The 26243-nt window shown below is 40.1% G+C and overlaps 2 protein-coding genes across 2 annotated transcripts in view; one reads left to right on the top strand and one right to left on the bottom strand.

The window, feature by feature from the left end:
- Nucleotides 1-26243, top strand: part of sorcs2 (sortilin-related VPS10 domain containing receptor 2) — a 357654-nt gene that overhangs the window by 297999 nt on the left and 33412 nt on the right. Inside the window, exons 9-10 of the mRNA XM_073474430.1 lie at nucleotides 23264-23443; nucleotides 25880-26026. Of these exons, the coding sequence (XP_073330531.1) occupies nucleotides 23264-23443; nucleotides 25880-26026 (327 nt within the window). The remainder of the gene's footprint in view (nucleotides 1-23263; nucleotides 23444-25879; nucleotides 26027-26243) is intronic.
- LOC141003978 (uncharacterized) lies at nucleotides 476-16319 on the bottom strand. Its single transcript, XM_073475480.1, has 15 exons — nucleotides 15890-16319; nucleotides 14149-14257; nucleotides 12887-13049; nucleotides 12581-12773; nucleotides 11628-11729; nucleotides 11038-11139; nucleotides 10349-10456; nucleotides 9608-9709; nucleotides 9023-9124; nucleotides 8488-8556; nucleotides 5659-7756; nucleotides 5508-5576; nucleotides 4643-4765; nucleotides 1596-1682; nucleotides 476-702 (listed from the first exon to the last, which is right to left on the bottom strand). The coding sequence occupies exons 1-15, from the start codon at nucleotides 15935-15937 to the stop codon at nucleotides 476-478; spliced, it is 3702 nt and encodes a 1233-aa protein (XP_073331581.1). The 5' UTR covers nucleotides 15938-16319.

Here is a 26243-nt window from a genome sequence, read left to right as displayed (position 1 = left end):
TTTCATAAACAACTGTACTTATGGGTCCCACATATTACTAATGACAAATGGCAAGCATCTGAATAAATCAAACCGTCAAATGAATGTGAATATTGATAGATTAAACTAATTTTTTTTTTTTTTTGGTAAATCAAGTCAACACATAGATATTGCACACTCACATAAATTGTATGACAACCATTTTTATTGAGTGCAACTGAACAAATTGACTCAAATTGGTTCAAATGGCATACAAACAAACAAAAAAACCCTCCTCTTACGTTTTAACATAGGACTGCAGGAAGAATAGTCTTCCCACAGTGATGACTAACGGGGATCCGTGATGAATAGTAAACAATGAAAGGGATTCCCAATATGTATATTTAAAACAAAAAATCAAACATAAAATGTTGACATCTTTTTAGAGGACAATGTTCAAATTGAAATGTGTGTAATGGGAAAAAAATGCCTTACCAGGGAGTTGGTAACTTAAAAGCTAGTTACATTGCAATTTCTTTTTGGAGGCTGATATGCGGTTATAAACATAAAATTTCAGGGTCTGCCAGTCCCGGCTCTGAAGGGCTTCTGGTTCAGCCCTTAAGCACTTCTCGCAGTCCATTTTTCCTGGTACAATGCAAGATGTGATGAACTTCTTCATATGCCTTTCCACCGCCTGCACTTCTGTCTCCTGCCAGGGCCTTTTCTTCCTCTGTGTGGCTTTGCCTTGAAGTGGTGAGAAAAAAGGAGTTTTGTGATTGAAACAGTTAAGGAGAGTATGTGCTTGATTTCCAATCTAAAGGTCTTAACCCTTTCAGTAATGGATTAGGTTCCTCAATCAAAATGAAAATATTTACTTACATTGTCAGTCAAACATCAATCTGCGTACTGTCATTTGGACTGACTTAATCACAAGGGAAAAGCAGCAGATGTTTTGAATTATTTCTTTTTTCCAATAAGATACATATTGTGTTGAAAATTAAGAATATGAAAAGGCCACATCACTATTATTGTGACAAACAGTTATCAGTATTATCACAGTATCGTTAAAATATAATGTGGCAAGGTGAAGAGGGCCGGGGCAGGGATTGAACCCACACCTCCTGGGTAAGAGTCATGCGCGCTTGCCAGTCACCCAAAGGGACATCCCTTTGGCCAAATAGCCAGGGCACATGATCAATTGGCATAAACATTGAAATAAATAAATGGCATATAAAGTTGAGAAAAAATTAATGAATTATGTTGGTAATACCTCTGTAACCTTCAGGAACAAATTTTCAGGAAACCAAGGAATGTGTAAAAGTAAAGTTAAAAAAAGTTACAATTTTAACCATAAAAAAAAATTGTATGTAATATAGAGACTTACTTTTCTCATAATTTTACTTTTTTGCTATGTAAGATTTTTTTTTTTGTGAGATTTTTTGTGATTTTTTTTTACAAGGTAAGCTTGGGGCAGCAACAGTTGCATCTCAAAAGAGAAGCAGAAAATAAATTGAGATAATTACATTTCAATGCAAAATTACAGACAAGTGTGCCCACAATAATTTGATTATAATCTATATTTTAATTTGTACAGTGACAATACATTCTCTAAAAAGCAGCATGATTTTTGAGTTTACCTTTGGAGGAGGACCTCTTAGCGCCGACTCCTGATGGCATCTCATCATCTGATGATGGTGGTTTGCGTCTCTTTCTCAGGTGTGCTCCTATGGAAAATTATTTTTAAAAAATTGTGTGAAATTGTGTGTCTTACATTTCAGTACATAAACTTCTGTAGAGACACAGTCATACCTACAAAGACTATACGCTGTTTCCCCAAAAATAAACCCTGGATCACAAGTGACATAAAGGCAATCCTCAACCAAAAAAAGGAAGCTTTTAGAAACGGTGACAAAGAGTGGCTCAAACAGGTACAACATGAGTGAAGAAGAGACTGAAAATGGCTAAGTTGGACTACAAAAGAAAGATTGAGAGGAATTTACAACACAACAACATCCGTGAGGTGTGGAAAGGAATCAATACCATCTCTGGCTACAACAAAAAGACAAGACAGCCAATAGTGGGTGATGTTGGAAGAGCTGACTAACTTAATCAGTTCTTCAACAGGTACAGGTACATCTCCACTGCTGTAGCTACTCCCCTTCTAACACCTGTTCCTCCACCCTTGTCTGTCACAGAGACAGGGGTGAGGTTGGAGCTCGGGAGACTTTGCTATGGGAAGGCAACTGGTCCAGATGGTGTATGTCCTGTGTTGTATGGATTAATGCAGAGCATATGGAACTATAGTGGTTGTTCAAGACCGGACCTTTTGAAGAGTAACACACTGGTGAGTCCAGCCCGCGAAAGACAGTGTTCATTCATCCGAGTGTTATGTTCGTACTAAGTTAATTAAAGGAACGAAAGATGATCACCGAGTGACAGCGAAACATTTACATAACACTACATGTCCAAGGCTGATTAAAGACTGTGCTGCCCAACTGTGTCAACCGCTACACAAGGGGGCTGTCCCATTTGTCAACACTTGGCTGAGTGCGCTTGGTTACGCACACACTTTGGGGACGTCCTGCCACGCTGAACGTACATTTGCAGATAGCGTAGCCCACCGATCCAGAGCGCAGGCTAGACGGACAGATAGGCAAACACAAACTGGACCACCTGATGCCCACCAGCAGGAAGCCAAGACCGACAAGGAGGTGCAGAGTCTGCGCATGCAGGGGCCGGCACAGGGAGACCAAAATGTGGTGCACATCCTGTTGTGTCCCCTTGCACCCAGGAGAGTGTTTCACAGCTTAACTAACAAAGCTGAACTATTCTGTGTAGTGGTGAAAACACGCACGCACGCACACACACGGCCACACACACTCACAAATGCAAGAGGAGAGGAGAAGAGGAGAGGAAGGAGGAGAGAGGAGAGGAGAGAGGAGCGGAGGTGTTGAGAGAAGAGGAGGAGAGAGGAGAGGAGAGGAGATGAGAGAAGAGAAGAGGAGAGGAGAGATGAGAAGAGGAGAGGAAGGAGGAGAGAGGAGAGGAGGTGATGAGAGAAGAGGAGAAGAGAGGAGAGGAGGAGATGAGAAGAGAGGAGAGGAGAGGAGGAGAGGAGATGAGAGGAGAGGAGAAGAGAGGAGATGAGAGAAGAGGAGAGAAGAGGTGAGGTGAGGAGATGAGAGAAGAAGAGAGGAGAGGAGAGGAAGGAGGAGAGGAGAGAAGAGGTGAGGTGAGGAGATGAGAGAAGAAGAGAGGTGAGGTGAGGAGATGAGAGAAGAAGAGAGGTGAGGAGGCGAGGAGATGAGAGGAGAGGAGGCAAGGAGAGGAGAGGAGATGAGAGGAGAGGAGGAGAGAGGAGAGGAGATGAGAGAAGAGGAGAGAGAAGAGGTGAGGTGAGGTGAGGAGAAGAGAGAAGAGGAAGGAGGAGAGAGAAGAGGAAGGAGGAGAGGAGAGGAAGGAGGAGAGAGGAGAGGAGTCACATGACACGCACTCACGCTGACAGGCACGATTCGCTTTTGCTGTGACGTTCTGTACAAAAAAGTTCATTTTTGTCAAGTCTTGAAATTGCACACAGTTACATATTTGTAAATAAATTATTGTTTTGCAATCAAAAGTCCTTTCTCAGTGTTGTTTTATAGAAGGAAAACACTATTCAGATGTGTGAGGTGTCACTAAAGCAAAAAAAATATTAACTTCAAAGTCACTGTTCTGCTTGACATGTTTTTTTTCACAAAAAGCTCGTTTTCTCAGAGTTTTGGTCAAAAACTGGTGTTTTTGGTGAAACCAGCCTATGTTCTACTCCCGATTACGAAAGAACGGAAAAAGGTAGAAACAAACTTTTTTTTCCTGGCGAAAGAAGAGTCTACTCTTTTTTCTGGTAGCCTCTGTGCCTACATACTCATAGAACACAATATTCTGTGGGTCTTGAAAGATCAGTCAAAATGCTCTAAAACGGCTGGCAGCCAATGAGTTAAGAAGGCTGGCTCTGTCATCGGAGTAAAGATGGACTCTCTGGGGGAAGTGGTGGAGATACACACAATGAGGATGGTAGAGGCCATCCTGAACAACACGGATCATCCACTCCATAACACCTTGATGGATCAAAGAGGCAGCAGTGGTGGACGACTCCTCTCTATCCGTTGCAGGACAGAGAGATACAGAAGATCTTTCCTACCAACAGCCATCAGACTACACTTATTACGCAAAGGGTAGATGAGCTACAGACTACATAAATTTCCTTTCAGGGATAAATAAAGTGATTGTTCTATTCTATTAAAGTTTTATTAAAAGTAATGTTAAAATCTTGTCTCGATCTTGTGAACCCAATCAAACCCAGTCACCCAAATAATGTCTCATCTCGTGAGCTGGGTGTCTCTGCCCACCCCTATTATTTCACTGTATTTATTGCTACCACTATATGAGCACGGCAAGAGTAATGATTTTAGCCAATTCAGCTTTTTATTTCAATTGATATTAAAGCTACATGTAGTTGAATAGCTTCTACAAAATGCATTTCACTACAAAATAATGCTATGCATTTAACTGTTAAACTGCTCAAGCCTTTTGAACAAGGGACAAGTGGTTGGTATTGGAGCCAATTATTCCTAATGTTTATATCATCAGAATAGTTAATGATTTTAGTCCAAATTCAAACACGAAGTGCATTTTAAAAACTACTAACCTTTGGAGGAAGACTTCTTAACGCTGACTCTTGATGGTATCTCATCATCTGATGAAGGAGGTGTGCGTCCCTCTTGTGGTACTAGTGGCGTTTCATTCTTCTCAGGAGGGGGAAGTGTCTCTTCTGTTGGTGGTCATATGGAAAGTAACCTTTTCAGAGTCTCATAGCATCTTGACAGTTAACAATTGTAAAATGTGTATTTAACCTATATAACCTAACCCTATGTAATAGAGAAACATAAAAGTCTTCAGCTGTTTAGTAAATGTAATTGTTGCAATTTGGTCTTGATTTTTTTCCCCTAAAATTGACATAGAGGTATCATCATCACAATGCACTTAATATTTCATATCTTTGAATGACATTTCATCATGTATGTTATCGTTTAAATGTTTAAGCCAACAGAAGTACAGGATTGGCAAAATCATATCAGTGTGTGTATAAGTACCTCATGAACATTTTGAGCACATTGTGACAATGTATCAATTATACTGATCATGTGATCATTTTGGTCACAATAATGGTGACATGACATTTCAATATCATTAGATCTCTACTTGACAAGAGAAAAACAGGAATTACAGTATGTTTGATTTCAGAACACATTGCAGTGCAGTTATGTGGGTTTCTTTTACATCATGTCCACATGCCATTTTATTGATAGCCCATTTGAAGAAAACACACTGCATTAACAACAACCCCCCACCAATTACTGTATGTGGAAAAAAGCTAACAAAAACAGATATTTACCAGCTAAATTCACAGTGCTGAAACTCATTTATGTACCTTTACACGCTGGGACCTCAACAAAAGCGAGTTTATTAAAATAGAAGAAAAGTATGTAACCTTCTGACAACACAGTACATACCATCATCAGTAGGTGGAGGGTTTCCCTCGTGCATGTTCTCGTCATCTTCGTCACTGTCGAGAAGTTTTTCTGTAGAAGTCATATAAAGTGCAGTTTACCCTTTTAATCAAACAAAAAGGAACAGATGGCAAATACAGAAAAAACAACATACCATCTGGGTCTATCTCTACTTCATCCAAAGTTTTCCCATGAAACTCAGCCACTCTTCCCTGCTCGAGAGCCATCAGGAGTTTGCTGACCTTAGCAAGCTGCAAGGTCTTCTCAGGCAACCGGTAAAACTCTCTGTGGACTCTAATGTCATGGCCGAGAAAATTGGCCAACTGGTCCATCTCTGTGTTTGTCATGTTTAACACTGTTGACAAGGTTGCTGCATGCTTGCGCAGTTTGGTCGATGTCAGTGCCCTGGGACAATCAGCACCACATTGCTTTGCAAAGGCACGGAAGCAGTCTGACCCTCGGAAGTGCGTCATGGCCCCTGGTCGTGCAAACATGTGGTCGTTGTCTTTCAGAACCCCGCAAGCTTCTCTCTGTGACACAAGGAGTTCTATGGCATTCAGCATTTTAGGAGTGAGAAGAATTGGGACTGGGCGACCACGCTTTCCTCTGACAACAATCCTAGTGAAGTGTCTGCAGAGTTTTTTCTCCACTTCGGAGAGTGCCCAGTCCAGATCATCGTGTGGATCAGAAGTGTCTCTTGAAAGAAATGCAGATAGGGGCATGCTTGCCACCTCTCCCTCCCTGCGGCGGTTAAAGAGGATGAGCTGGACAAGACACACCTTTGTCAGCTCCTTCCAGGCTTTTGTAGAGGGACTTTCAGAGAGGAATTTGGACCATTTATCTTGCTCTTGTGTGAGATATGCGTGCATTTTTTGGACATCTTTGGTGAAGGGCATGACACTGGGCATATTCCACTTTGCTTCCCTAATGTTCCTCAATGCTGTAGCTGAGATCAACTCATGCCACTTTTCCTGATGGACCACTTCAAAGTTGCTGGCATTCTTAACAAGCTTTTCATCATTTGAGATTAAACCCTTAGCTTTTAAGAGTTTGCTTATTTTAACTAAGGAGTTCCCAAGTTTGTTTGCTAGAGATGGAATCAAGAACCTGTTTGATTCACTCTCATACCCGCATGTAAGCTTGACAGCTTTAATAGTCTCCATGTACTTTTTGGGACTAATGAAATCTTCCATATTTTTCAAGGAAGTCACTCTCCTGGCACTGTGAATCAACCTTCCCAATTCTCGCATCTTCTCTCGCACTTGCAGTTTATTCTTTGCTGATATCCCTTTTTTATTTAACAAGTGTTGCCCAAAATCAATAATGACTTGGTCATTTTTTACTATGTGTGCGATCGGGTCAGGATTCATAGAAGTAATTACTCCCCACAACTGTTCACTTGTGTTTGTCGGCACAGGCCCTGTGTATGTACACATGGACTGAACACGGTTCTTTCCTGGCTTGGAGGCGACTGATCCAGGTTTGAGTTGACAATTACGCATGTGTCGCCACAGGACTTTGCGTGTGTAAAGTCCTTGACAGTGTGCACAGTGCATAAAGTCATTTCCCTGTGCCTGTTTAGGAGGACGTTTAAATGGCACTAATTCTCCCTTTCCTGACTGCATGACAGAAGCATTGTGAGCATAGTTTCCTTTGTTCCGAATATAATCCAACTGTTTTTTTCTTTCCTTTGAGCCCTTTGTAAAGCTTAGAGCCCGAGCAACATCAGATTTACCATCATGTGCATGTTCTAAATGCCTTGCCATTTTAGCATAAGGCTTAGAACAATACAAGCAATAATGTCTCTTATCATACACTCTTTTCCCAGCCTTTCTTTTGCATGGACCAACAACTACGATGCCTATGCTTTGACTTGAAGAGGGTTGTTCATCTGCTCCATTGGAACAGGGTTGTTCATCTGCTTCACTGGAACAGGGTTCTTCTTCTGCATCACTGGAACAGGGTTCTTCTTCTGCATCACTGGAACAGGATTCCTCTTCTGCTCTGACTTTAGATGTATGACTCTGCTTGTCAAATTCCATGCTGTCTGGTGTTGTAGAGTCACAGATAGGGGACCACATGACAGATTTATTATCAACATATTGATGTTTTCTTGTTGAGGTTGGTTTGAGTTTGAGGCTAGCTTCACTGTCAGTATCACTTTTGGAGGTGGTATCGGGGATGAAATCTTCTCCACTCTCTGGCGTAGTACAATAAAGTTCATCTGAATCTTCAAAAACGGTGTCCTTCATCTGAAATAAATTCAAATACTGTTACAATTGGGTAATTACAATGAAATTGAAAATAAAAAAATATTTTGAAATTCCTCTAAATCCATTTTTCTTTCATGAAGAAAGAAAGTGCTGGATAGATCAAAGTGAAAAAACTTGTCAACAATTAAAGTGCTCATTAGCAAATGTCATTGCAAAAAATATATCTTAATGACTCAGCTTGTGCCAGGGAGGCAGAGCAAACAAACACATTTCAACTGTCAGCCAGCCTTCCTCTTGTATAGTCTGTGGATTGCTAACAGGTGTGTCAATTAAGGTGTGAGTTGTCTAAAACATATATGGGTTAACATGTATTTATGTCATGTGATCATCTGAGCTATGACTACAAGATGAAACCTCACACCTTACAGTAAATGACACACCAATTGGCAATCCACACACTATCACAAAAAAGACTGACAGTCAAAGTGTTTTTGTTTAGATTTAGAGTGCATTAGTGGCTTCTTTTGTATGCTTTTTCATCATGGATTTCCTTTAATGGTAAGTTGACAATCAATGATTTTTTTTTTCCTTTTGAAAAAGTATGGGAATTAGGTCCTTTTGCTTGTAACAATTGCTAAAATTTAAATTTAATTTGGTGACATAGTCCATTCAATAATATATGATTGAGGGTCCAAATACATTAGCAGTAAGTAAAAAAACAACTTCTTTTTAATCTGTTTTGTTTTTCCCCACATGATGGATAAACTTACAATGACCCTTCTAGTCCGTCTCAGTCTTGGTACGAAAACCTCAAATGTGTCCTGGGGCACTGTCATAGCCTGCAAATAAAAAGTGAAAATATATATGTGAATATTTACCATTAAAGAATGTTTAAAATGTAATGTAAATGGAGTTAGAAATCCCCTCCCCAGCCCTCTGGCTGCTTTCACACGTCTTGAATCAAACAGGCTTTGTGGGGACATTTCTATACACAATATTTCAGTTCCTTATGGGGACCATGTTAAAACATTTTACACACACTTTTTACTCAGACACTTAGTGAAAGTGTGGTGTGGGGACACCGTGAGTGTCCAGAATAGAGTGATAACTAAACAAGAGTATAATCCCTGTGATAAATTAAATCTGCCTGAAATACTCTGCTAACACTAACATTTTGAATGCATTATGTGAAATTGCCTGCCATGTTAATGCACAATACATTATCATGAAAATTAATGTCCATCATCAGAAATGCTCAGATATAAAGAGAAAAATAACATAAAAAAGTGATGGATATGTAAATACCTGTTGAGTGTTGCTTGGACCAGCAGCATCATCCATCGGATTCACAGACAGGGATGGACTAGAGTCATGTGAAGCCACATCATCAGCTGCAGTGCTGGTCATCTTAGTAAAACAACATGTCAGAATATAAGAAACCAATAGTCAAACTCAAGTAAACTTTATAGAATACAAAAAGAGTGAACAATTATGCAGACTCATTCCTCTCTATCTTGCCAACCTCTGTTCTCACACATCGTAAAATCAAACAGGCTTTGTGGGGACATTTCTATACACAATATTTCAATTCCTTATGGGGACCATGTTAAAACATTTTACACATACTTTTTACTCAGACACTTAGTGAAAGTGTGGTGTGGGGACACCGTGAGTGTCCAGAATAGAGTGATAACTAAACAAGAGTATAATCCCTGTGATAAATTAAATCTGCCTGAAATACTCTGCTAACACTAACATTTTGAATGCATTATGTGAAATTGCCTGCCATGTTAATGCACAACACATTATCATGAAAATTAATGTCCATCATCAGAAATGCTCAGATATAAAGAGAAAAATAACATAAAAAAGTGATGGATATGTAAATACCTGTTGAGTGTTGCTTGGACCAGCAGCATCATCCATCGGATTCACAGACAGGGATGGACTAGAGTCATGTGAAGCCACATCATCAGCTGCAGTGCTGGTCATCTTAGTAAAACAACATGTCAGAATATAAGAAACCAATAGTCAAACTCAATTAACTTTATAGAATACAAAAAGAGTGAACAATTATGCAGACAGAATCTCCTAGAGGAGATGCATGTCAGCATGCACAAAACGTCAAGAGACAACAACCTCATAGTAAACATTCCTCTCTATCTTGCCAACCTCTGTTTTCACACATTGTAAAATCAAACAGGCTTTATGGGGACATTTCTATACACAATGTTTCAGTTCCTTATGGGGACCAGACTACCAGTAGTCTGATTTTCCAAACACAGTTATTACCCAGACAAGAAAGGGTGAAGGTGTGATGTGGGGACATCGTGAGAGTCCAGATTAAGAGTAATGATTAAATAAGTGTATAATCTCATTGATACATGAAATTTGCCTGAAATACATAGCCAACATTAACATTCTTCATGGGTTATGTTAAAGTGTTTTTCACACTACACTATCATCAAAACTGTGGTCCTTCCTCATTAAAGCTACTTAAAAAAGTGAGAGAACTTCAAAAACGTGATAAAGAGCCTCGTCAATGCTTTCAATTGTACGTCGCTTTGGATAAAAGCGTCTGCTAAATGAATTGTAGAATTGTAAAGAGAAGTGAGTAAAATGTATATATACCTCTTGGAGAGTGTAGTTTGTACGCCTAGCATCATCCATGTGACTCAGAGATGGGGAAGAGGGATGAGAGTCACCTAAAGCCACATGTTTGGCTGTAATGCTGGCCATCTATAAACACATTGAACAATGATACAGTTTCAGAATATGATCGATCAAGACACCAATGGTGAATCTGATGTAAGCTCTGTACAACACAATAGGGAAAAAACAAGTGAACAATTGTCCGCACAGAATCTCTCTCGAATGAAATGCATGACACCGATTTCTGAGAGAAAACATCAAATATCATGGTACCCATTCCTTCCTACCCAGCCAAGCTCTGGCTGCTTTCACACGTCTTGAATCAAACAGGCTTTGTGGGGACATTTCTATACACAATATTTCAGTTCCTTATGGGGACCATGTTAAAACATTTTACACACACTTTTTACTCAGACACTTAGTGAAAGTGTGGTGTGGGGACACCGTGAGTGTCCAGAATAGAGTGATAACTAAACAAGAGAATAATCCCTGTGATAAATTAAATCTGCCTGAAATACTCTGCTAACACTAACATTTTGAATGCATTATGTGAAATTGCCTGCCATGTTAATGCACAACACATTATCATGAAAATGAATGTCCATCATCAGAAATGCTCAGATATAAAGAGAAAAATAACATAAAAAAAGTGATGGATATGTAAATACCTGTTGAGTGTTGCTTGGACCAGCAGCATCATCCATCGGATTCACAGACAGGGATGGACTAGAGTCATGTGAAGCCACATCATCAGCTGCAGTGCTGGTCATCTTAGTAAAACAACATGTCAGAATATGATATAAGAAACCAATAGTCAAACTCAAGTAAACTTTATAGAATACAAAAAGAGTGAACAATTATGCAGACTCATTCCTCTCTATCTTGCCAACCTCTGTTCTCACACATCGTAAAATCAAACAGGCTTTGTGGGGACATTTCTATACACAATATTTCAGTTCCTTATGGGGACCATGTTAAAACATTTTACACACACTTTTTACTCAGACACTTAGTGAAAGTGTGGTGTGGGGACACCGTGAGTGTCCAGAATAGAGTGATAACTAAACAAGAGAATAATCCCTGTGATGAATTAAATCTGCCTGAAATACTCTGCTAACACTAACATTTTGAATGCATTATGTGAAATTGCCTGCCATGTTAATGCACAACACATTATCATGAAAATTAATGTCCATCATCAGAAATGCTCAGATATAAAGAGAAAAATAACATAAAAAAGTGATGGATATGTAAATACCTGTTGAGTGTTGCTTGGACCAGCAGCATCATCCATCGGATTCACAGACAGGGATGGACTAGAGTCATGTGAAGCCACATCATCAGCTGCAGTGCTGGTCATCTTAGTAAAACAACATGTCAGAATATAAGAAACCAATAGTCAAACTCAATTAACTTTATAGAATACAAAAAGAGTGAACAATTATGCAGACAGAATCTCCTAGAGGAGATGCATGTCAGCATGCACAAAACGTCAAGAGACAACAACCTCATAGTAAACATTCCTCTCTATCTTGCCAACCTCTGTTTTCACACATCGTAAAATCAAACAGGCTTTATGGGGACATTTCTATACACAATGTTTCAGTTCCTTATGGGGACCAGACTACCAGTAGTCTGATTTTCCAAACACAGTTATTACCCAGACAAGAAAGGGTGAAGGTGTGATGTGGGGACATCGTGAGAGTCCAGATTAAGAGTAATGATTAAATAGGAGTATAATCTCATTGATACATGAAATTTGCCTGAAATACATAGCCAACATTAACATTCTTCATGGGTTATGTTAAAGTGTTTTTCACACTACACTATCATCAAAACTGTGGCTCATTAAAGCTACTTAAAGAAGTGAGAGAAATTAATGCTGGTCATCTAAACACATTGAACATGAATATTTTAGAATGAGAGATAACGATAAACCATTGGTTAATCTGCACTAACCTTCACAGCATTTTAGAAAATGAATGAACACTTGCTCAAGGTTCAAGTTTTAGACAAAAATCAATTGAATGAGATGCATACCATCATACTCAAAACATCAAACGTCATAGCATTTTTTTCAATAATATGCAATAATGAAAAAAATGTAGTGATAAATTATATTCATAATATTATACCACTAGGATTCTTTCAAAAGTTACTTTGATTCTGTTACACAGAGCCATTCTGTATAATGTGTACTGTATAACATACTTGTGTTCTCCATGGGCAGTCCCCGTCTCCATAATGATAGGTAATTTCTTCTCCTTCTTGAATATCATCCAAGGCAAACAAACAGAGGTGAGGCTTTCCATTCACATCAGTCCTTTTCATCTTACAATTTGGCCTCCTGTGTTCATCATTCACTAGCCGCCCCAATGACCCATCATCTCTTGAGGCATCAATGCTTAAAAATAGATGGGAACATGACAAAAAGAAAAACACCAGATCAGAGTCCCATTCACAATATTCTAATATGGTCTAGTGTGGTGTAGAATAGGTGGAGAAATTAAGTCTTACCACCATGTTTTCCCTCTCCACTTGAATGCAAACATAAACGCAGCACATGTTGGGTGGTAAACTCTTCTTCTGCTCTGATATTCTGCATCATTTATCATGTCCCCCCTATACTCAGCAACAAATTGTCCTCTGCTGATTGTACCCTTTGCAAATACACCACGTCCTGTAGAAGAAAGCAACAATAGTTTCAACAAAACAGGTAAAGCCATCCATTCTGCCATTAGGTCCATGGTAATGTGTAAAACACAACTTGCAGAATAAAGATGACAATTACGAAAAATGACCTTGATATATTGTATCTGACTTAGAAGCTTCAATCTGGGGTTGAGCAGATCATTTTTTAATGATTACATTATTTCTGTCACACCCCTCATCTGTTTCCAATTATCATTATTATTACAAGAATTTTTGTATGTTGTGTTTTATATCATTCTAGTTCAAACCTTATCTAACCTATTTTCCCCATTTCAATCGTTTCATCACCTTTGCATTGATGTTACACCTTAACTGTTATTTCATATGAGGCTCACCATCTAAAGTGTTCTATACAAACACAGCTGGTTAAAGTTGATTAATGCTGACGTTCCGTCTCTGCAGTCTTCCTTGCACTTTAAACATATTCAACTTTTTCAGCTGGGAAAGGCCAAGAGTCCATTGGTACCACACAGACAGTGAACATTAGTATTCGATCTACTGTAACTATCTTAGCTTAACCAATATAGTTAATACTCTACTCCACAAAAACACACCCGATGCCAACTAACTGAGCAGTAAACACATACACTCTACATTGCTGCAGTGATGCTTTAGAGAGCCAAGTCTGCTTTACATGCTACACTTCACTGACTAATTTGGCTTGTTGTCTGAAAATTGCTCTCATACTCTCTCTCCCATAGAAAATTTCTCTCCTTTCTGCCCATGTTTGCGGTGCAGAATGCAGTCATGGTAGACAATGGAAGCGATACTGCACCCCTTACTTCCTGTAGTGTATTGCTACAACAAATGAACTCCTGCAGTTTTAATTACATTGCTTGCTCTTTGATTTTAGGTCTTTAAATAACACATCAAGCATAACATTATGTGTCAACAAATTGTTGTTGATGTCAATAATGTTGACTAATCATTGCAGCCCTACTAGTATCTAATGTAACCTCAGGTTTTGCATTTCATGCTCATCTGGTAATAATTGTGCATGTTTTATGCACAGTATATTGTGTATCATGTAAGTATTACCCAGCAAATCACATCAGACAACACCTTACCTTTCACTGCATTGATGTACTTGACTTCCAATTTGTCTGTTTTGTCGGTCCTTGAAATAACATGACAAATGGCATCCTGAAGGGGGCTGATCCTTCGTGGCATTTCAAACTTAAGAGAGAAAAAAAGAGTTTGCATTATATTCAGTCAGAATTCTTAGTCTTTAACACTATTAGAAATATCACTGTGTCCATGCCCTGCATGGATTAGATGTTTCTCTGCTCCATCACACGTGATTCAAATGATCAGCTGGATATCAAACTCTGCAAATGGCCAGACATGCTGGACAGGAAATAAATAGCTGGTTGAATTTCATAATTTGTCATATGCACACTAAGGACACAGGTTTCCCTGCAGAATAAACTTTGTTCTTTTCTGTCACCAAGTAATGCTAAACAATATAAATCTGAAGTATAAAATAGATCAAAATATATACGTGTATATATATACGTATATACACTGTCTTAATATCTCCTTGCTTAATATAATATTCATTTGCATGATGCGGTTGAATCTGTGAGCATTGGGTCGCTAAGAAGACTGTTAAGAGCGGGTCAGCTCAATCTTACATTCCCTTCTTAGTGAAAGATCTTAAGCTAAGTGCGAATATGGGAAACGTGTTTTTCTTTAACAGGAGGCTCTAAGAGTGCTCTTAAGAAACTCTTAGCACTAAGATCTTCTTAACTGGATCTGGGAAACGTGGCCAAAGACATGTCTGTGAAGATTCTCAGTCATCCAGGTCATGGTATTCGTAGCAAGGTTTGTTGTAGGCAACTGGACTTGATAAGAGTTCTTGAAGACGTTTCGCCTCTCATCCAAGAGGCTTCTTCAGTTCTGACTGACTGGTTTGGGAGTTCAGGTATTTAACCACTGTGTGGTCGTTAACACCTAGAAGGGGCGTGTGTCTCAGGTGCCCCTCTTCCATTGTGTGGACCTTGGGTTTCACCTCATGATTTCAGGTGGGTATAAAACTTTCTGGAGAGTGATCTTAAAACTGCAATATATGTGGCAGATATATTATGTCTTAGACCACCTCCCCTGTTGAGAGATGGCCTTTCCAGGTTTTCCATGTTTTTGTTAACCTGGAAAGGCCATGAAGAACTGAACTGAAGAAGCCTCTTGGATGAGAGGCAAAACGTCTTCAAGAACTCTATCAAGTCCAGTTGCCTACAACAAACCTTGCTACAAGTGGCCAAAGACAGTTATCACTGCACACATGTGTACTGTGCTAATACAAATAAAGACACACAGTTATCACTGCACACATACTGTGCTAATACTAATAAAGACACACAGTTATCACTGCCAGAGCAGCAGTGTTTTCTCTTTGCAGCCTGTTACCTGTTTAACAAACACCTGCATGTCTTATTAACTAGACTAGAGCTAATAAAAAAATATCTGTGGTTGAGCACTAGTTAAGCACTCCCTCAAACTGAACTACATGCAACTATATTGTGAAAAACATGAGGCTGCAATCAGCCCATGTGAGCAATTTGAGCTAGCTATCCTGCTTAATAACCACAGCTAATTAACACAATTTTATGGTCCTTTACTTTGCATAAACCCCCTCATACAGAGTTACATGCAACTATATTGTGAAAACTCAGCAAAATACAAGGCTACACTTAGCACAATACTTAGCAATTAGAGCTAATTAGCTATCTTGTTAACTAGAGCTGATAAACAAATATCTGTGGTTGAGCATTGGTTTTATTAATTGTTCATTCATACAAATTTGCTTACCTTGTGTTTAACTTTTGCTCCATCTTCTTTTGTTGTCCTCTTTGCCATCTCTTGGTGGCATCTTCTGATTGTTCTTCCGTCAATGTGGATTACTACCTGTTACACTCTTTTGTCATGAAAATCCTTCTTTTTGGGGACCCGGATGTGGGTGGGGCATAACCATATATGAAAGGTATGTGTGTGTGGAGCAGTGAATGCAATATAAGCTAAAACCATGTGGGGGAGCTACTGAGCACCATTTACACACACACACAATGATCAAAAACATGTGTAATGGGCCAATGCTAAAAACTTCACAGGCACATGTGGAGCAGCTCCTGTATTGCTTTTTAACTGTTTCCCTCATGGGGACCTGATTTTTTGTCCCCATACCGCAGCTGGTCCCCATGACGTGACTGTGTATACAGATTTTTGTCCCCACAAAGATATGAAAACCAGTGCACACACACACACACACACACACACACGCGCGTTTTGCTCTCCTTCCAACAAGACGAAACGATAGGGATCAATTTGATTAGGTGTGGCAGGAAGTTTGTGTATGAGCGTGTGTGTAAGTGTGTGTCTAGTTAAAGTACGCCCTAGTTGCTCTCTCTCTCTCTCTCTCTCGCTTGTCCCCCTCTGCCTCTACATGTGTCCTCTTACTTGGGTGAGCAGATAGGTCACATGTTGTGAAGCTTTTAGGTCGAGCGACACAGAGGGGGGACAACAAGAGAGAGGGAAAGAGGGATGGAGTGAGAGACGGGATGGAGGAGAGGAGGGGAAAGTGTGTGTGTGTGTGTGTGGGTGAGAGAGGGAATGTTTCAAGCACCATGTTTTTCCACTGTGAATAATTGAAAGGCTGGAGGATGAAAAATGCAAAGGCCATCAGAGAAAGCAGTTTGGCTCTGTCCTGCGAGACCTGACCCGAGTTATGGATTAACCACACACACACACACGCAGACGCACACTAACGCACAGACACATGCATACAGCTTGCTGGGCTGTGAAATCACAGGTAATAATTGTCCCTTTTTGCTCTGCTTCCATCTGGTCTGTTGCTGTGTGTCACCCAGGATGTACTCACCTTCCTGTCTTTTTAACACTTTATTTTACCAAGTAACACTACACAACCACAGTGTGTAGCTCCAGCAGACATGCAAGAATTTCTTGCTCAGCAGCACTTCAGTGGTAGTTCTTTTAAGAGAGAGGCATTCTAGTTTAATCAAAATAGTGTCAGGAAATTCAAATCCTCAGTTGACTTGGTGGGCTGCACACCCATTGTTTTCCATGCCACACACTGCCACTGTCCTGATGTGGGTAATCACCAGTAGATACATGTCAACATGTTAAGATATGTTCATCTTAAAGGGGCAGCTTGTAATATATCGCCAGAATTTAAGTTTAAAACATTCAAAATGAAGCTGAAAACGAAGCAGAGGTGTCTACTGAGGTTAGCATGCTAACCAGCTAGCCGTCCTGTCTCGTAAATACCACTTCATGCCTCAAGAGGTGATAATCTGATAGTCCCAGTACTTGATGTATGCAATCTGCGAGTGTGCTATATTTCACAAAACGTCAAGACAGGAAATACCCTTCCAGCTGTTTCTTCACTGAACAGAAAAATACAACCATGCACCTTCTGAATTCAAGTTTCTCTCTTTTACCTAAGTAAGACGAGCTTACTTGATTTGTTAACTCATTGTAAAACACACTCTAACCCACTCAAACTTGACATAATCGACAATCACCTCTGGTTGGTAAAAGAAAAAAAACCTCTATCCACCGAGTAAGATGTGAAAATATTCCTGCTCCACATGCTGTTTTGTGTTCTCATCCCTGGAGTTATGGTCCTGATCGGAGCTCCTGTAGATCACCTCTGTTTCCCCTGTCATCAAATAGGGGTCCACCCTCGTTTGCTCTTCCTGAGGATTGTCCTTATCCAGATCAAGTATATCAGGTTATATTATATTGGTTGTCGATTGTAAAGCCCTTTGAGGCACTCTCCCTTTTTCAGGGCTTTGACCCACATCTCAGTCTCAGTTAAAATGCAAAGCTGAGAAGTGAGGTCAGCGTCAGACTGAGTGCAAGGCTCTGTCCAAGTAGCAGTGCATAGCAGTGCTGAACCAGTATGTATCAAACTCAGAAGAGAACTGATACGAAAGATTTGTCCTCTCACTGATTCACAGCGACACGTCGGATCAACAATCAAAAGCAGTTTGTGACCACTGAAACCGAGTGTCTCAGTGTTAAAATGACAGCTTTGACAAGAAGGCAATGTGGAAATATGCCTTTAATTAATAAGAAGATTGATCTTGGAATGAAGTATTTATAAAAGGTAAAAATGTGTGAGCTGACTGTATCAAAGACCTCTTTACAGAATTCAGTGTGAATAATGTCCGAGGGGTATGATGAGGATTTAAATGATTGATGGGATGTGTTAGAGTGTGAAAGGAAATGAGCTCAACGCTGCTGTGCGAGGGTGAGCACGCTGAAGAGGCTATTATGTCACAGCTGACTGCGGGGGGAAATCTGGCGTCAGATGTTGTGCATTTTTTTAATGAAATGAGCAAGACACTCCTGACACCGCTCTGTACCAAGTCACAGTAACGTTGCAGGAAGATGGGTGCAATGATGTAGTTTAGGCCATTTAAAAGAACACCTGAAATGACTTTATGTAAGCTTCCAACAGCAGTATGAGAAATGACATGTGCAAGGCTCCTTCTTATAATATAATACCTGCCTTATGTTGAGAAGGTGTAACAGTTTTAGCATGCTGCATGAAACAGAATGTCTAACACCACTGTGAAAGCACGGGCAAGTAAACAGCTGGAGCAAGCTTGGAGTTAGTGCCACAGGGGTGACGGGTGTAGTCCAAACAGGCTCTCTAAACTGTCCCTCAGAAGGATGACCAATAAAGAGAAGCAGACATTCAGTAGTGTGGAGTTTGGCAAATTCAGCCACACTATACAGGCTAGTAGACCAGAAACAATGGATTGCATGCAGAATTGTTCTGAAATCTTCCATAAGTCTTTTAGATTTCAAGAACTTGGTGGTAAATCCAGCACGGAAAAATGAAGTGGAGCTAGAACGTAAGCTACCTAGTAGCAACAGGTTTCCGAATTTGGAAAGGGATATTATGGTTTAGAGTAGATGAGCCCCCTGAAATGGCAGAATGTGGTGCACCATATACATGCCAACCCTCCTGATTTTCCTGAGAGACTCCAATTTCTCATTTATCAAATATGCACCAAGTGTTTATGAACATTTGTATATAAATAACTGTACATATGCATTGTAATTTGTGTATCGTGAAGGAGTTTACAAACTTTTATTTTGTTATACAACCCTGTGTTGTGTAATAACGAATGAATGACCTACTTGTGCCATGGATTGCACATCAGTGCTTTGAGCTAAATGCTAACATCAGTACACTAACATGCTCACAGTGACAATACCAACATGCTGATGTTGCCTTTTTTTTTGTGGCTATTTTATTAACCTTTATATGTATTATGTAGCCCTCCGGTCCCGAAGCCATGGACTGAGCTACTGGTCCCAAACCACAGGTAACCACCTCATCGTGGTGGCTAGATGTCAAGTCCATGGGATGACTGGAGTCTTTAGAAAGCATCCTCTTGTGATCATGAATATTTTGATCCACAGATAAATTAAAGGGGCAATTCGTAAGGTATGGAAGGACGGATATACAAGTTTAATATAAAACGTTCAAAGAATGAACCACCAGAATGTGAAGACACAAAAGTGTTGAGATTATGTCAAAGATACCTATGTACTGGGCTGCAGAGATATATGCCAAAGTTAGCATGCTAACCAGCTAACCTCAGCTGTAGTTTCAGATGGGAGATAGTGCTATATGCCAGCAGCGAGTTTACTACTTAATGAATGTGCAAAACAAACTCTCAAAATGTTTACTTGTATCATGAATCTCATGATCCCCATGAGTTTCATGATCATGAATCCAACTGGCAGACTGAAAGACAGAGAGCCATACTGAGTTGGTGGAAAAATCAACTCTTATCATTACAGAGAGCAGTAATATTAGGCGATTAAGCAAAACCCCAGATTGTGATCACTGAATATTTTTCTATGAGTATTATTGCTATGAGTTTTTTTTTCCCATCCCGGTGTACTGTATCTTATATCAAGCGAAGTTAATCAAGTCGCAGTAATTGTGATGACAACAGCAGTTCCTTGGCGATCACTCTTGATGGGTCTGTTGTTAAAGGACAAATTATGGTTTGGACTGGCGGCTGGGGCTCAGAAGGTAGAGCTTGTTAGAGAGGCAAAGTATTAACATTTTTTGGATTAAATTGTCATGCAAATGACTGAATTTCCTGTTATGGCTGCTGGTGTTTTAGCCATGTTACCAGTAGTTCTTGTCGTGTTGACATGTTGTCCATAGCTGAATGAAATCAGGGCTGACACATTCCCCACCATCCCTACATGTAAACAAGTTAGGGAAAGAAGGTAACACAATAAGGCAAACAACAAAAAAATATAAATGACAATGAACATTAAAGATGGAAGATATACTGTTAAGCTATACAATGTTAAGTTGATTGATAGTCAGTCTCCCAAAAACTTTAATATGCCATCTTATTTCACATTTGAGCACATTTGATAATGTCATCAACAAAACACAATGTATGAACATATGTTTGAAAACAGTTTTGCAACATCTGTTCGACTTTTTCACATTCACACTTCCTTTGGTTCACCTTCATTCTCTGCTCTGCTGTAGCAGCTCCTGGGTCTTGTTTCATTCTCTCTGGCTTTAATAATGCACTGTGGGTTTTCACTACTGTGTATACTTCACAGCTGACTAATCACATCGCTTATTTCCACTCATTGTTGTGGTTTGTTTTTGTTCTACATTGTAAAGACACTTACATTTTTGAGGGTGTGCATGGAGTGTCTGCACCCAGACAGTTTCCATTCAAGTGTAAATTGAGCTGTAGCCTTCGCCATCTCATTATTTCTTTCTCTTTGCCTTTCAAGTGTTATTAACAGCATGTTGAGTTTGGGTCAACGGAAGTCTGAAATAGCTGAGTGTAGGTTGTTACAGCTTCCAGTGGCTTGTGAAGCCTCTAGGATCTGATATTTCACTCCCAGCAGAGGCCCTTGTCTCTGGGGTCTGTAGACCTGCCTGCCCTGACAGTGATGGATGGACGGTGTTTGTTTCAGAGGGCACTCCGTGATGTAGCACCAATAAAAGGGACACTGGTAGAGTTATCCTGCAATATCAAGTTAGGATTTTAGCCAGAGGGTAAAGGACAATGCCCTTGAAGCCAGACAGGTGGCATTTCAAAACAATCTGCTTGGAATGCCATCTGTGGAGATTACCAGCGACCATTTGTCTTCCCTTCGCCCTTATCATGCTACATTTAACCCCTTTAGCTATAGTGGAATGTAGAAGCCCAGCTCAAATACCACTGACTCCAGTAAATTACCAGAAAATACAGGTATCCTACAGTCTAGACAACATTTTGAAACAAGTTCTGCTCAGCGGTCTTTCTTTGTTGCTGGCATTCTTTTACATTCTGGCTCTGTATCTGTTACCCAGTTAAAGGTGGACTGGGATCCAGTTCAAGACAAAGTTGACTGTTTAATGATGGTGCCACATTTTTCAACCATTGGACTGCATACTTTTCCGATCCTTGTGCTTCTTTTTTCCTTTTTTATCTCCTACCATCTGTGCACTCACACCCTTATGTAGTTTCTGCTTGTAGAACACGTTTGATGAAAGTTTTAAAAGTTTTTGAAATGCATTGATTTCAGTCCTTCAGAACATTCCTGTAGTTTCCAGACGTTGGTTACTGAAAGAAAACCAATGCCCTATTTGAAGTTTTATCACAGCACTGGTTTGAGAAACTTCCTTAGTTGTATTCACACACTCAAACAGTGTTACATGACTGTTCTACATGTCGTGTCTTACAAAGGCAACCTCTCTGAATCATCTCAGTCTTTTCTCATCTCAACCAAATCCGTCCAGTTAAGTACATGTTTTCAAACGTCTGCTCACTGAGTGCGTAGGAAAGCTCCTTTGAGCTGCTGTTCCTCATAATCCTGTTCGGCATCAGATTCACATATTTCAAACAGAATAGTGGAATGTACAAGCATGTTACCTGGCAGCTATGTTTGATCTGTAAATGTAAGGTGCAAGCACTTCACAGGTAAAGACATAGGCAGATGGGAGGTCTCATGTAGCTGCAAAAATACCACCTGATCTGTGTTTATGGAAGTGTATTTGCCTTCCCATTCACATGTAGTTCTAAGATTTTATAGGTAATGTAATCTGGGTAAGGGGTGAGAAATAAGCAACAGCTATGGATAGGAGCTGTTGATATAGTCTATGTTCTTACCCTAAATTACTCTGTTTATCAATTTGGTCTTCCATATCCCATCACATACTGAACATCCATTACCACAGTACACATGTAACCTATCATGCTCAGTCATTCTGGGATCAGCTCATTCATTTTTGCCAGTATAAGGTTGTCAATGAAACTTAAATATCAACAGTACAAGTAAAAGTAAAGTCTTTTCTAAACTGAACAGCCATGTGTACCACTTAGTTACTTTTTTTTTTTTTTACTTACTGCGACATACTGTGACAGCTTGCTGGGTGACTCAGAAACAGTACATTTATGAATATGAAAATTGGTGCACAGCTTTCAATACTGTTATTACTCTGTGCCACAACCATAAATCCAAGGGTAATTGAGCTCTAGTGTTTTTTCTGAGCAACATGGCCGGGTGTCAATGATTAGAGACACACCTTCTTGGGCACTTTCCCCCTGCTCTCTGAGGACTTTATCTTCAAATGTTATGTTAATGTAATCACTAACACAGAGAAAGTGCTGAGTCGCTCTTTTTCGCCGCTGTTACAGTCTTTCGTGAGTGATGAAGTCATTTGCATTGGAGGCTCACAAGCTTTGACAAGAACACCTAACAAGTTTTCAAAGCTGCCAAAAACAGTTTTTCGTTGGGTAAAGCGTTCCCTGATCTCCCCCAGTTCGTTTCTGTGCCTCTGTAATTATCAGATTATGTTCTTTGGCACGCAGTGAGTTACTGTCAAACTTTGCTGTGAATCAGACTCTGCTGCTTTTACTGTGTTATCTGTTCTCTCCTCTGCTTTTTTTCTCCCCACCTGTCAACACTTGAGGCTTTTTTTTCATATTTTTTGTTTCACTTTAATGATTTCTCTCTGTGTAAGATCTCTGCATTGTATCATCTGTTTAATCATTCAGTTTCATTAGTTTTCTCTTCCCTCTACTGGTTTTTTTCATTCCAAATGCCACTGATTCAGAAAATATTGACCCCCACTTCTCCTTCTCTCTCTGCTCTCTATCCCTCCATCTCTCCCCACAGGATGTTCAGATAGTGAGCACGGACGAGAACCAGGTCTTCCTCGCCCTCCAGGAGTGGTACCAGTCAGACACATACAACCTGTACCAGTCAGACCCCCAGGGCGTCTACTACTCCATTGTCCTGGAAAATGTTCGCAGCACCAAGCAGCCAGAGGAAAGCGTCCTCATCGACATACTAGAGGTGAGATGGGGTGGAGGGACATTGCTTATGGCCATGGGCAAAGGCCCCTTAGAGTAGTTTGCCACAAAGTTTAGTTTCAAAGTATGTGAATGTTCTATGATTAGACCTTATGGGACTCTTTATCCCGACACATTTCTTCATTTTCTTCAGAGCAAAAAATCAGTGTCAAGTACTGGTTCCACACATGAATGTAGCCACATCATACAATGAAACCATTTAATCATATTTAATAGATAAAGCAGGCATTCTTTTTGCTGTAGATAGCTGTATTTCAGAAGGCTGTGCTATCTCACATTGCCTTGAAACTGGTTAAGTGGTACCACTTCAGCAAAAACAATGTTTTTCTTATAAATGCTTGAGTCTTTGTGCGAGTTGTGACAAGAGATGACAAGAGTAGCTTCTGCAATGTACAGAGAACTCCTGCAGGAGGTGTGTCGTATTGTGTATCATGTAAGTGTATCATGGTAGTCAACTCATCAGCTCGTCCATGCAGATCTGTACATCCAACCGAGTGAATGGCTGTTCATTCACTGTTGTTTTACCTATCACTCTCTCTCTTCGCCTTCTTTGTCTTCTCCATCAGCGAGGTTCTTTTTCTTTTGCAGTGTATGCCTCCTTCTGTTTTGGTTGCGCAATTGCAGACGCACTTCCTTTGTGCTGTAATTCATCCTTCGTTTCTGCAGGAAAAATCAAGCAGACTTAATAACATAGTGAAAGCAAGGTTTACAGAAACCAATCTATACATGGGTGGTGTTATTCTCCTAAAGCCATTACGCTCTGCAATCATAATTATTTCATTGTACACTCTTACTCTTGTGTTTCTGTTTTGGAAAATCAACCAAACAGTTGCAGGGTGTTGCTCATCCTTCAGCCGGTCTATACTCCTTTAGCATGCGGAGCAATCCAAAGCTTGACTGACCTGTCGTGCCTTGTTACGGTTACTAAGCTGTGATTGTGCAATCACCGGGGCAGAGGGTTAGCAAAAGGTCAGTTATACAGCAGACAACATGATTATGTGTCCAAAAAAATGCAGATAAGTGCAGGTTCCTCCCCGCCTGAATTGATGTAAAATTAATGAGCTCAGCCAATGATGTCTTCATTTACTGAAAGCAATCTTGCATAAGTTATGAAGACATCTGTAAACAGATCTCTGCCTGATCTGGAAACTTGCGTCTTTATCTTGTCCTCCTTTTTATTCTGTAATGTTCTAGCAAGTCAAGTTATTGTTCAGCTCTGTGTTGACTGCCTGAGTGTTTTAGACAGGTCTCTAGATAAATGGGTGCTGGGCCTGAGGACAAGAAGTGCGGCGGAGAAGGAAGGAGAGAGGAAGTGTCGGAGGAAAAAGAAGCGGTGGACCATGGAGGCAAAGGCTTCACTGCAAAACTCATTTCCTCCTCCTCTCTTTTCCCTCGCCCCAGGCTGCACTCTCATCACATGCTGTAGAGAGTGATAGAGAGGCGTACAACATACAGGGGTTGGATAAAGACTTGAGACAGCAGGAGATGAAGTGCTGAACAGAGGTTGAGAGATGAAGAACTGCAGACAGCAATGAAAGAAGTCAGAAGCCCAGATAGAACACAAGCAGGCCTATGTACTGTGATTCAAACAATTACCTTGCTTCACTCTATAAACATCAGTGCTACATAATAGATGGCAAAGGGAGCTGTGGGAGTCTGCAGATGGAGACATGTCTGACATGGCTGCCTGGCTCTGTTTAAATGTCTGTCTGCACAGGCTTCACCATCATCTCACTGTTTAATGTTTCAGCTTCAGGGATTGTAACTATCAACCTCACAGCCGCAAAAAAACATGCAGTATGTATTGATTTCAGTGAGTTAACTTTATACACTAAGTGCTGTAGTTTCTGTGTCAGTGGTTTCCCTTTAGTCTTTCAAGTAACATGCATCGGCTTCAAGTACTGCTGACAGTTAAAGGGCACCTCCTGGTTAATATTCTTAATGTAGCTGTGTAGTTCAAGGTAGTGGTACGATCCAGTTGCAGCACTTTCATGTTTGGACTCTTTATAAGGATTCTGCCCACACATAATCTCCCCACATTCTCCCCTCAGCCCATATTCTATGCCTATGTTAGAAAATGACAATTTGAAGATCCAGCTACTTAATTAAAGTTGAGACTATGGGACATTTTAGAGAAAGAAAATAAATCCCACATTCTTCCTCTTACAAATGAAGAGTTAAATTCATAAAACACACCCTTGTTAATTTCAGAACATACATAGGTTTTAATGCTACAGCCTTATTTGGGTATGACCACTAGCTTATGCTGGAAAAAGTGTGAGCTAATAGATATTTCTGTGTAACTGACATTGCTGACAGACTTTATGATTCTTCCTTGCTTGTGCTGCTGTTAGACTACGTGTTAGCATTTATTCTGTCATTTCCACTCCTTAATTTTAAAATCCACCTTGTTTCTCAGGTACGTGGAATCAAGGGAGTCTTCCTCGCCAATCAGAAGATCGATGGCAAAGTGACAACTCTCATCACCTATAACAAAGGACGAGACTGGGAACCCTTGGCCCCGCCTGCCACGGACATGAATGGCAAGCCTATCACCTGCAAAGCTGTAAGCACTGACCCTAGAAAAAAAAATCCTTTTTCCCTTTATTTACTCCACTACCTTTGTTGAAATATTGACTTTGCAGCTTTAAAGTGAATGTGTTTACAATTACCACGTGTCCATATACCAGTTACAACAACGTCATCTCCCAACAGGGTGGACCCCACTAGGCTATAAACTACATCGCTGTCACATGATTTCAACCTCACACCCCACTTTACAA

The sequence above is a fragment of the Pagrus major genome, chromosome 10 (assembly GCF_040436345.1).
Source record: "Pagrus major chromosome 10, Pma_NU_1.0".
In the NCBI taxonomy this organism is placed as follows: domain Eukaryota; kingdom Metazoa; phylum Chordata; class Actinopteri; order Spariformes; family Sparidae; genus Pagrus; species Pagrus major.
This window is presented reverse-complemented; position numbering and strand designations above follow the sequence as displayed.

Excerpts from the sequence above, each read along its gene's own strand:
- LOC141003978 (XM_073475480.1), bottom strand. The coding sequence starts at position 15,937 with ATGGCAAAGAGGACAACAAAAGAAGATGGAGCAAAAGTTAAACACAAG. Across the intron at positions 9,710-10,348 it reads CAAACTACACTCTCCAAGAG|ATGACCAGCACTGCAGCTGA; the intron begins GTATATATACAT and ends TGTTTTACTAAG. Across the intron at positions 8,557-9,022 it reads GTCCAAGCAACACTCAACAG|GCTATGACAGTGCCCCAGGA; the intron begins GTATTTACATAT and ends TTTTATTTGCAG.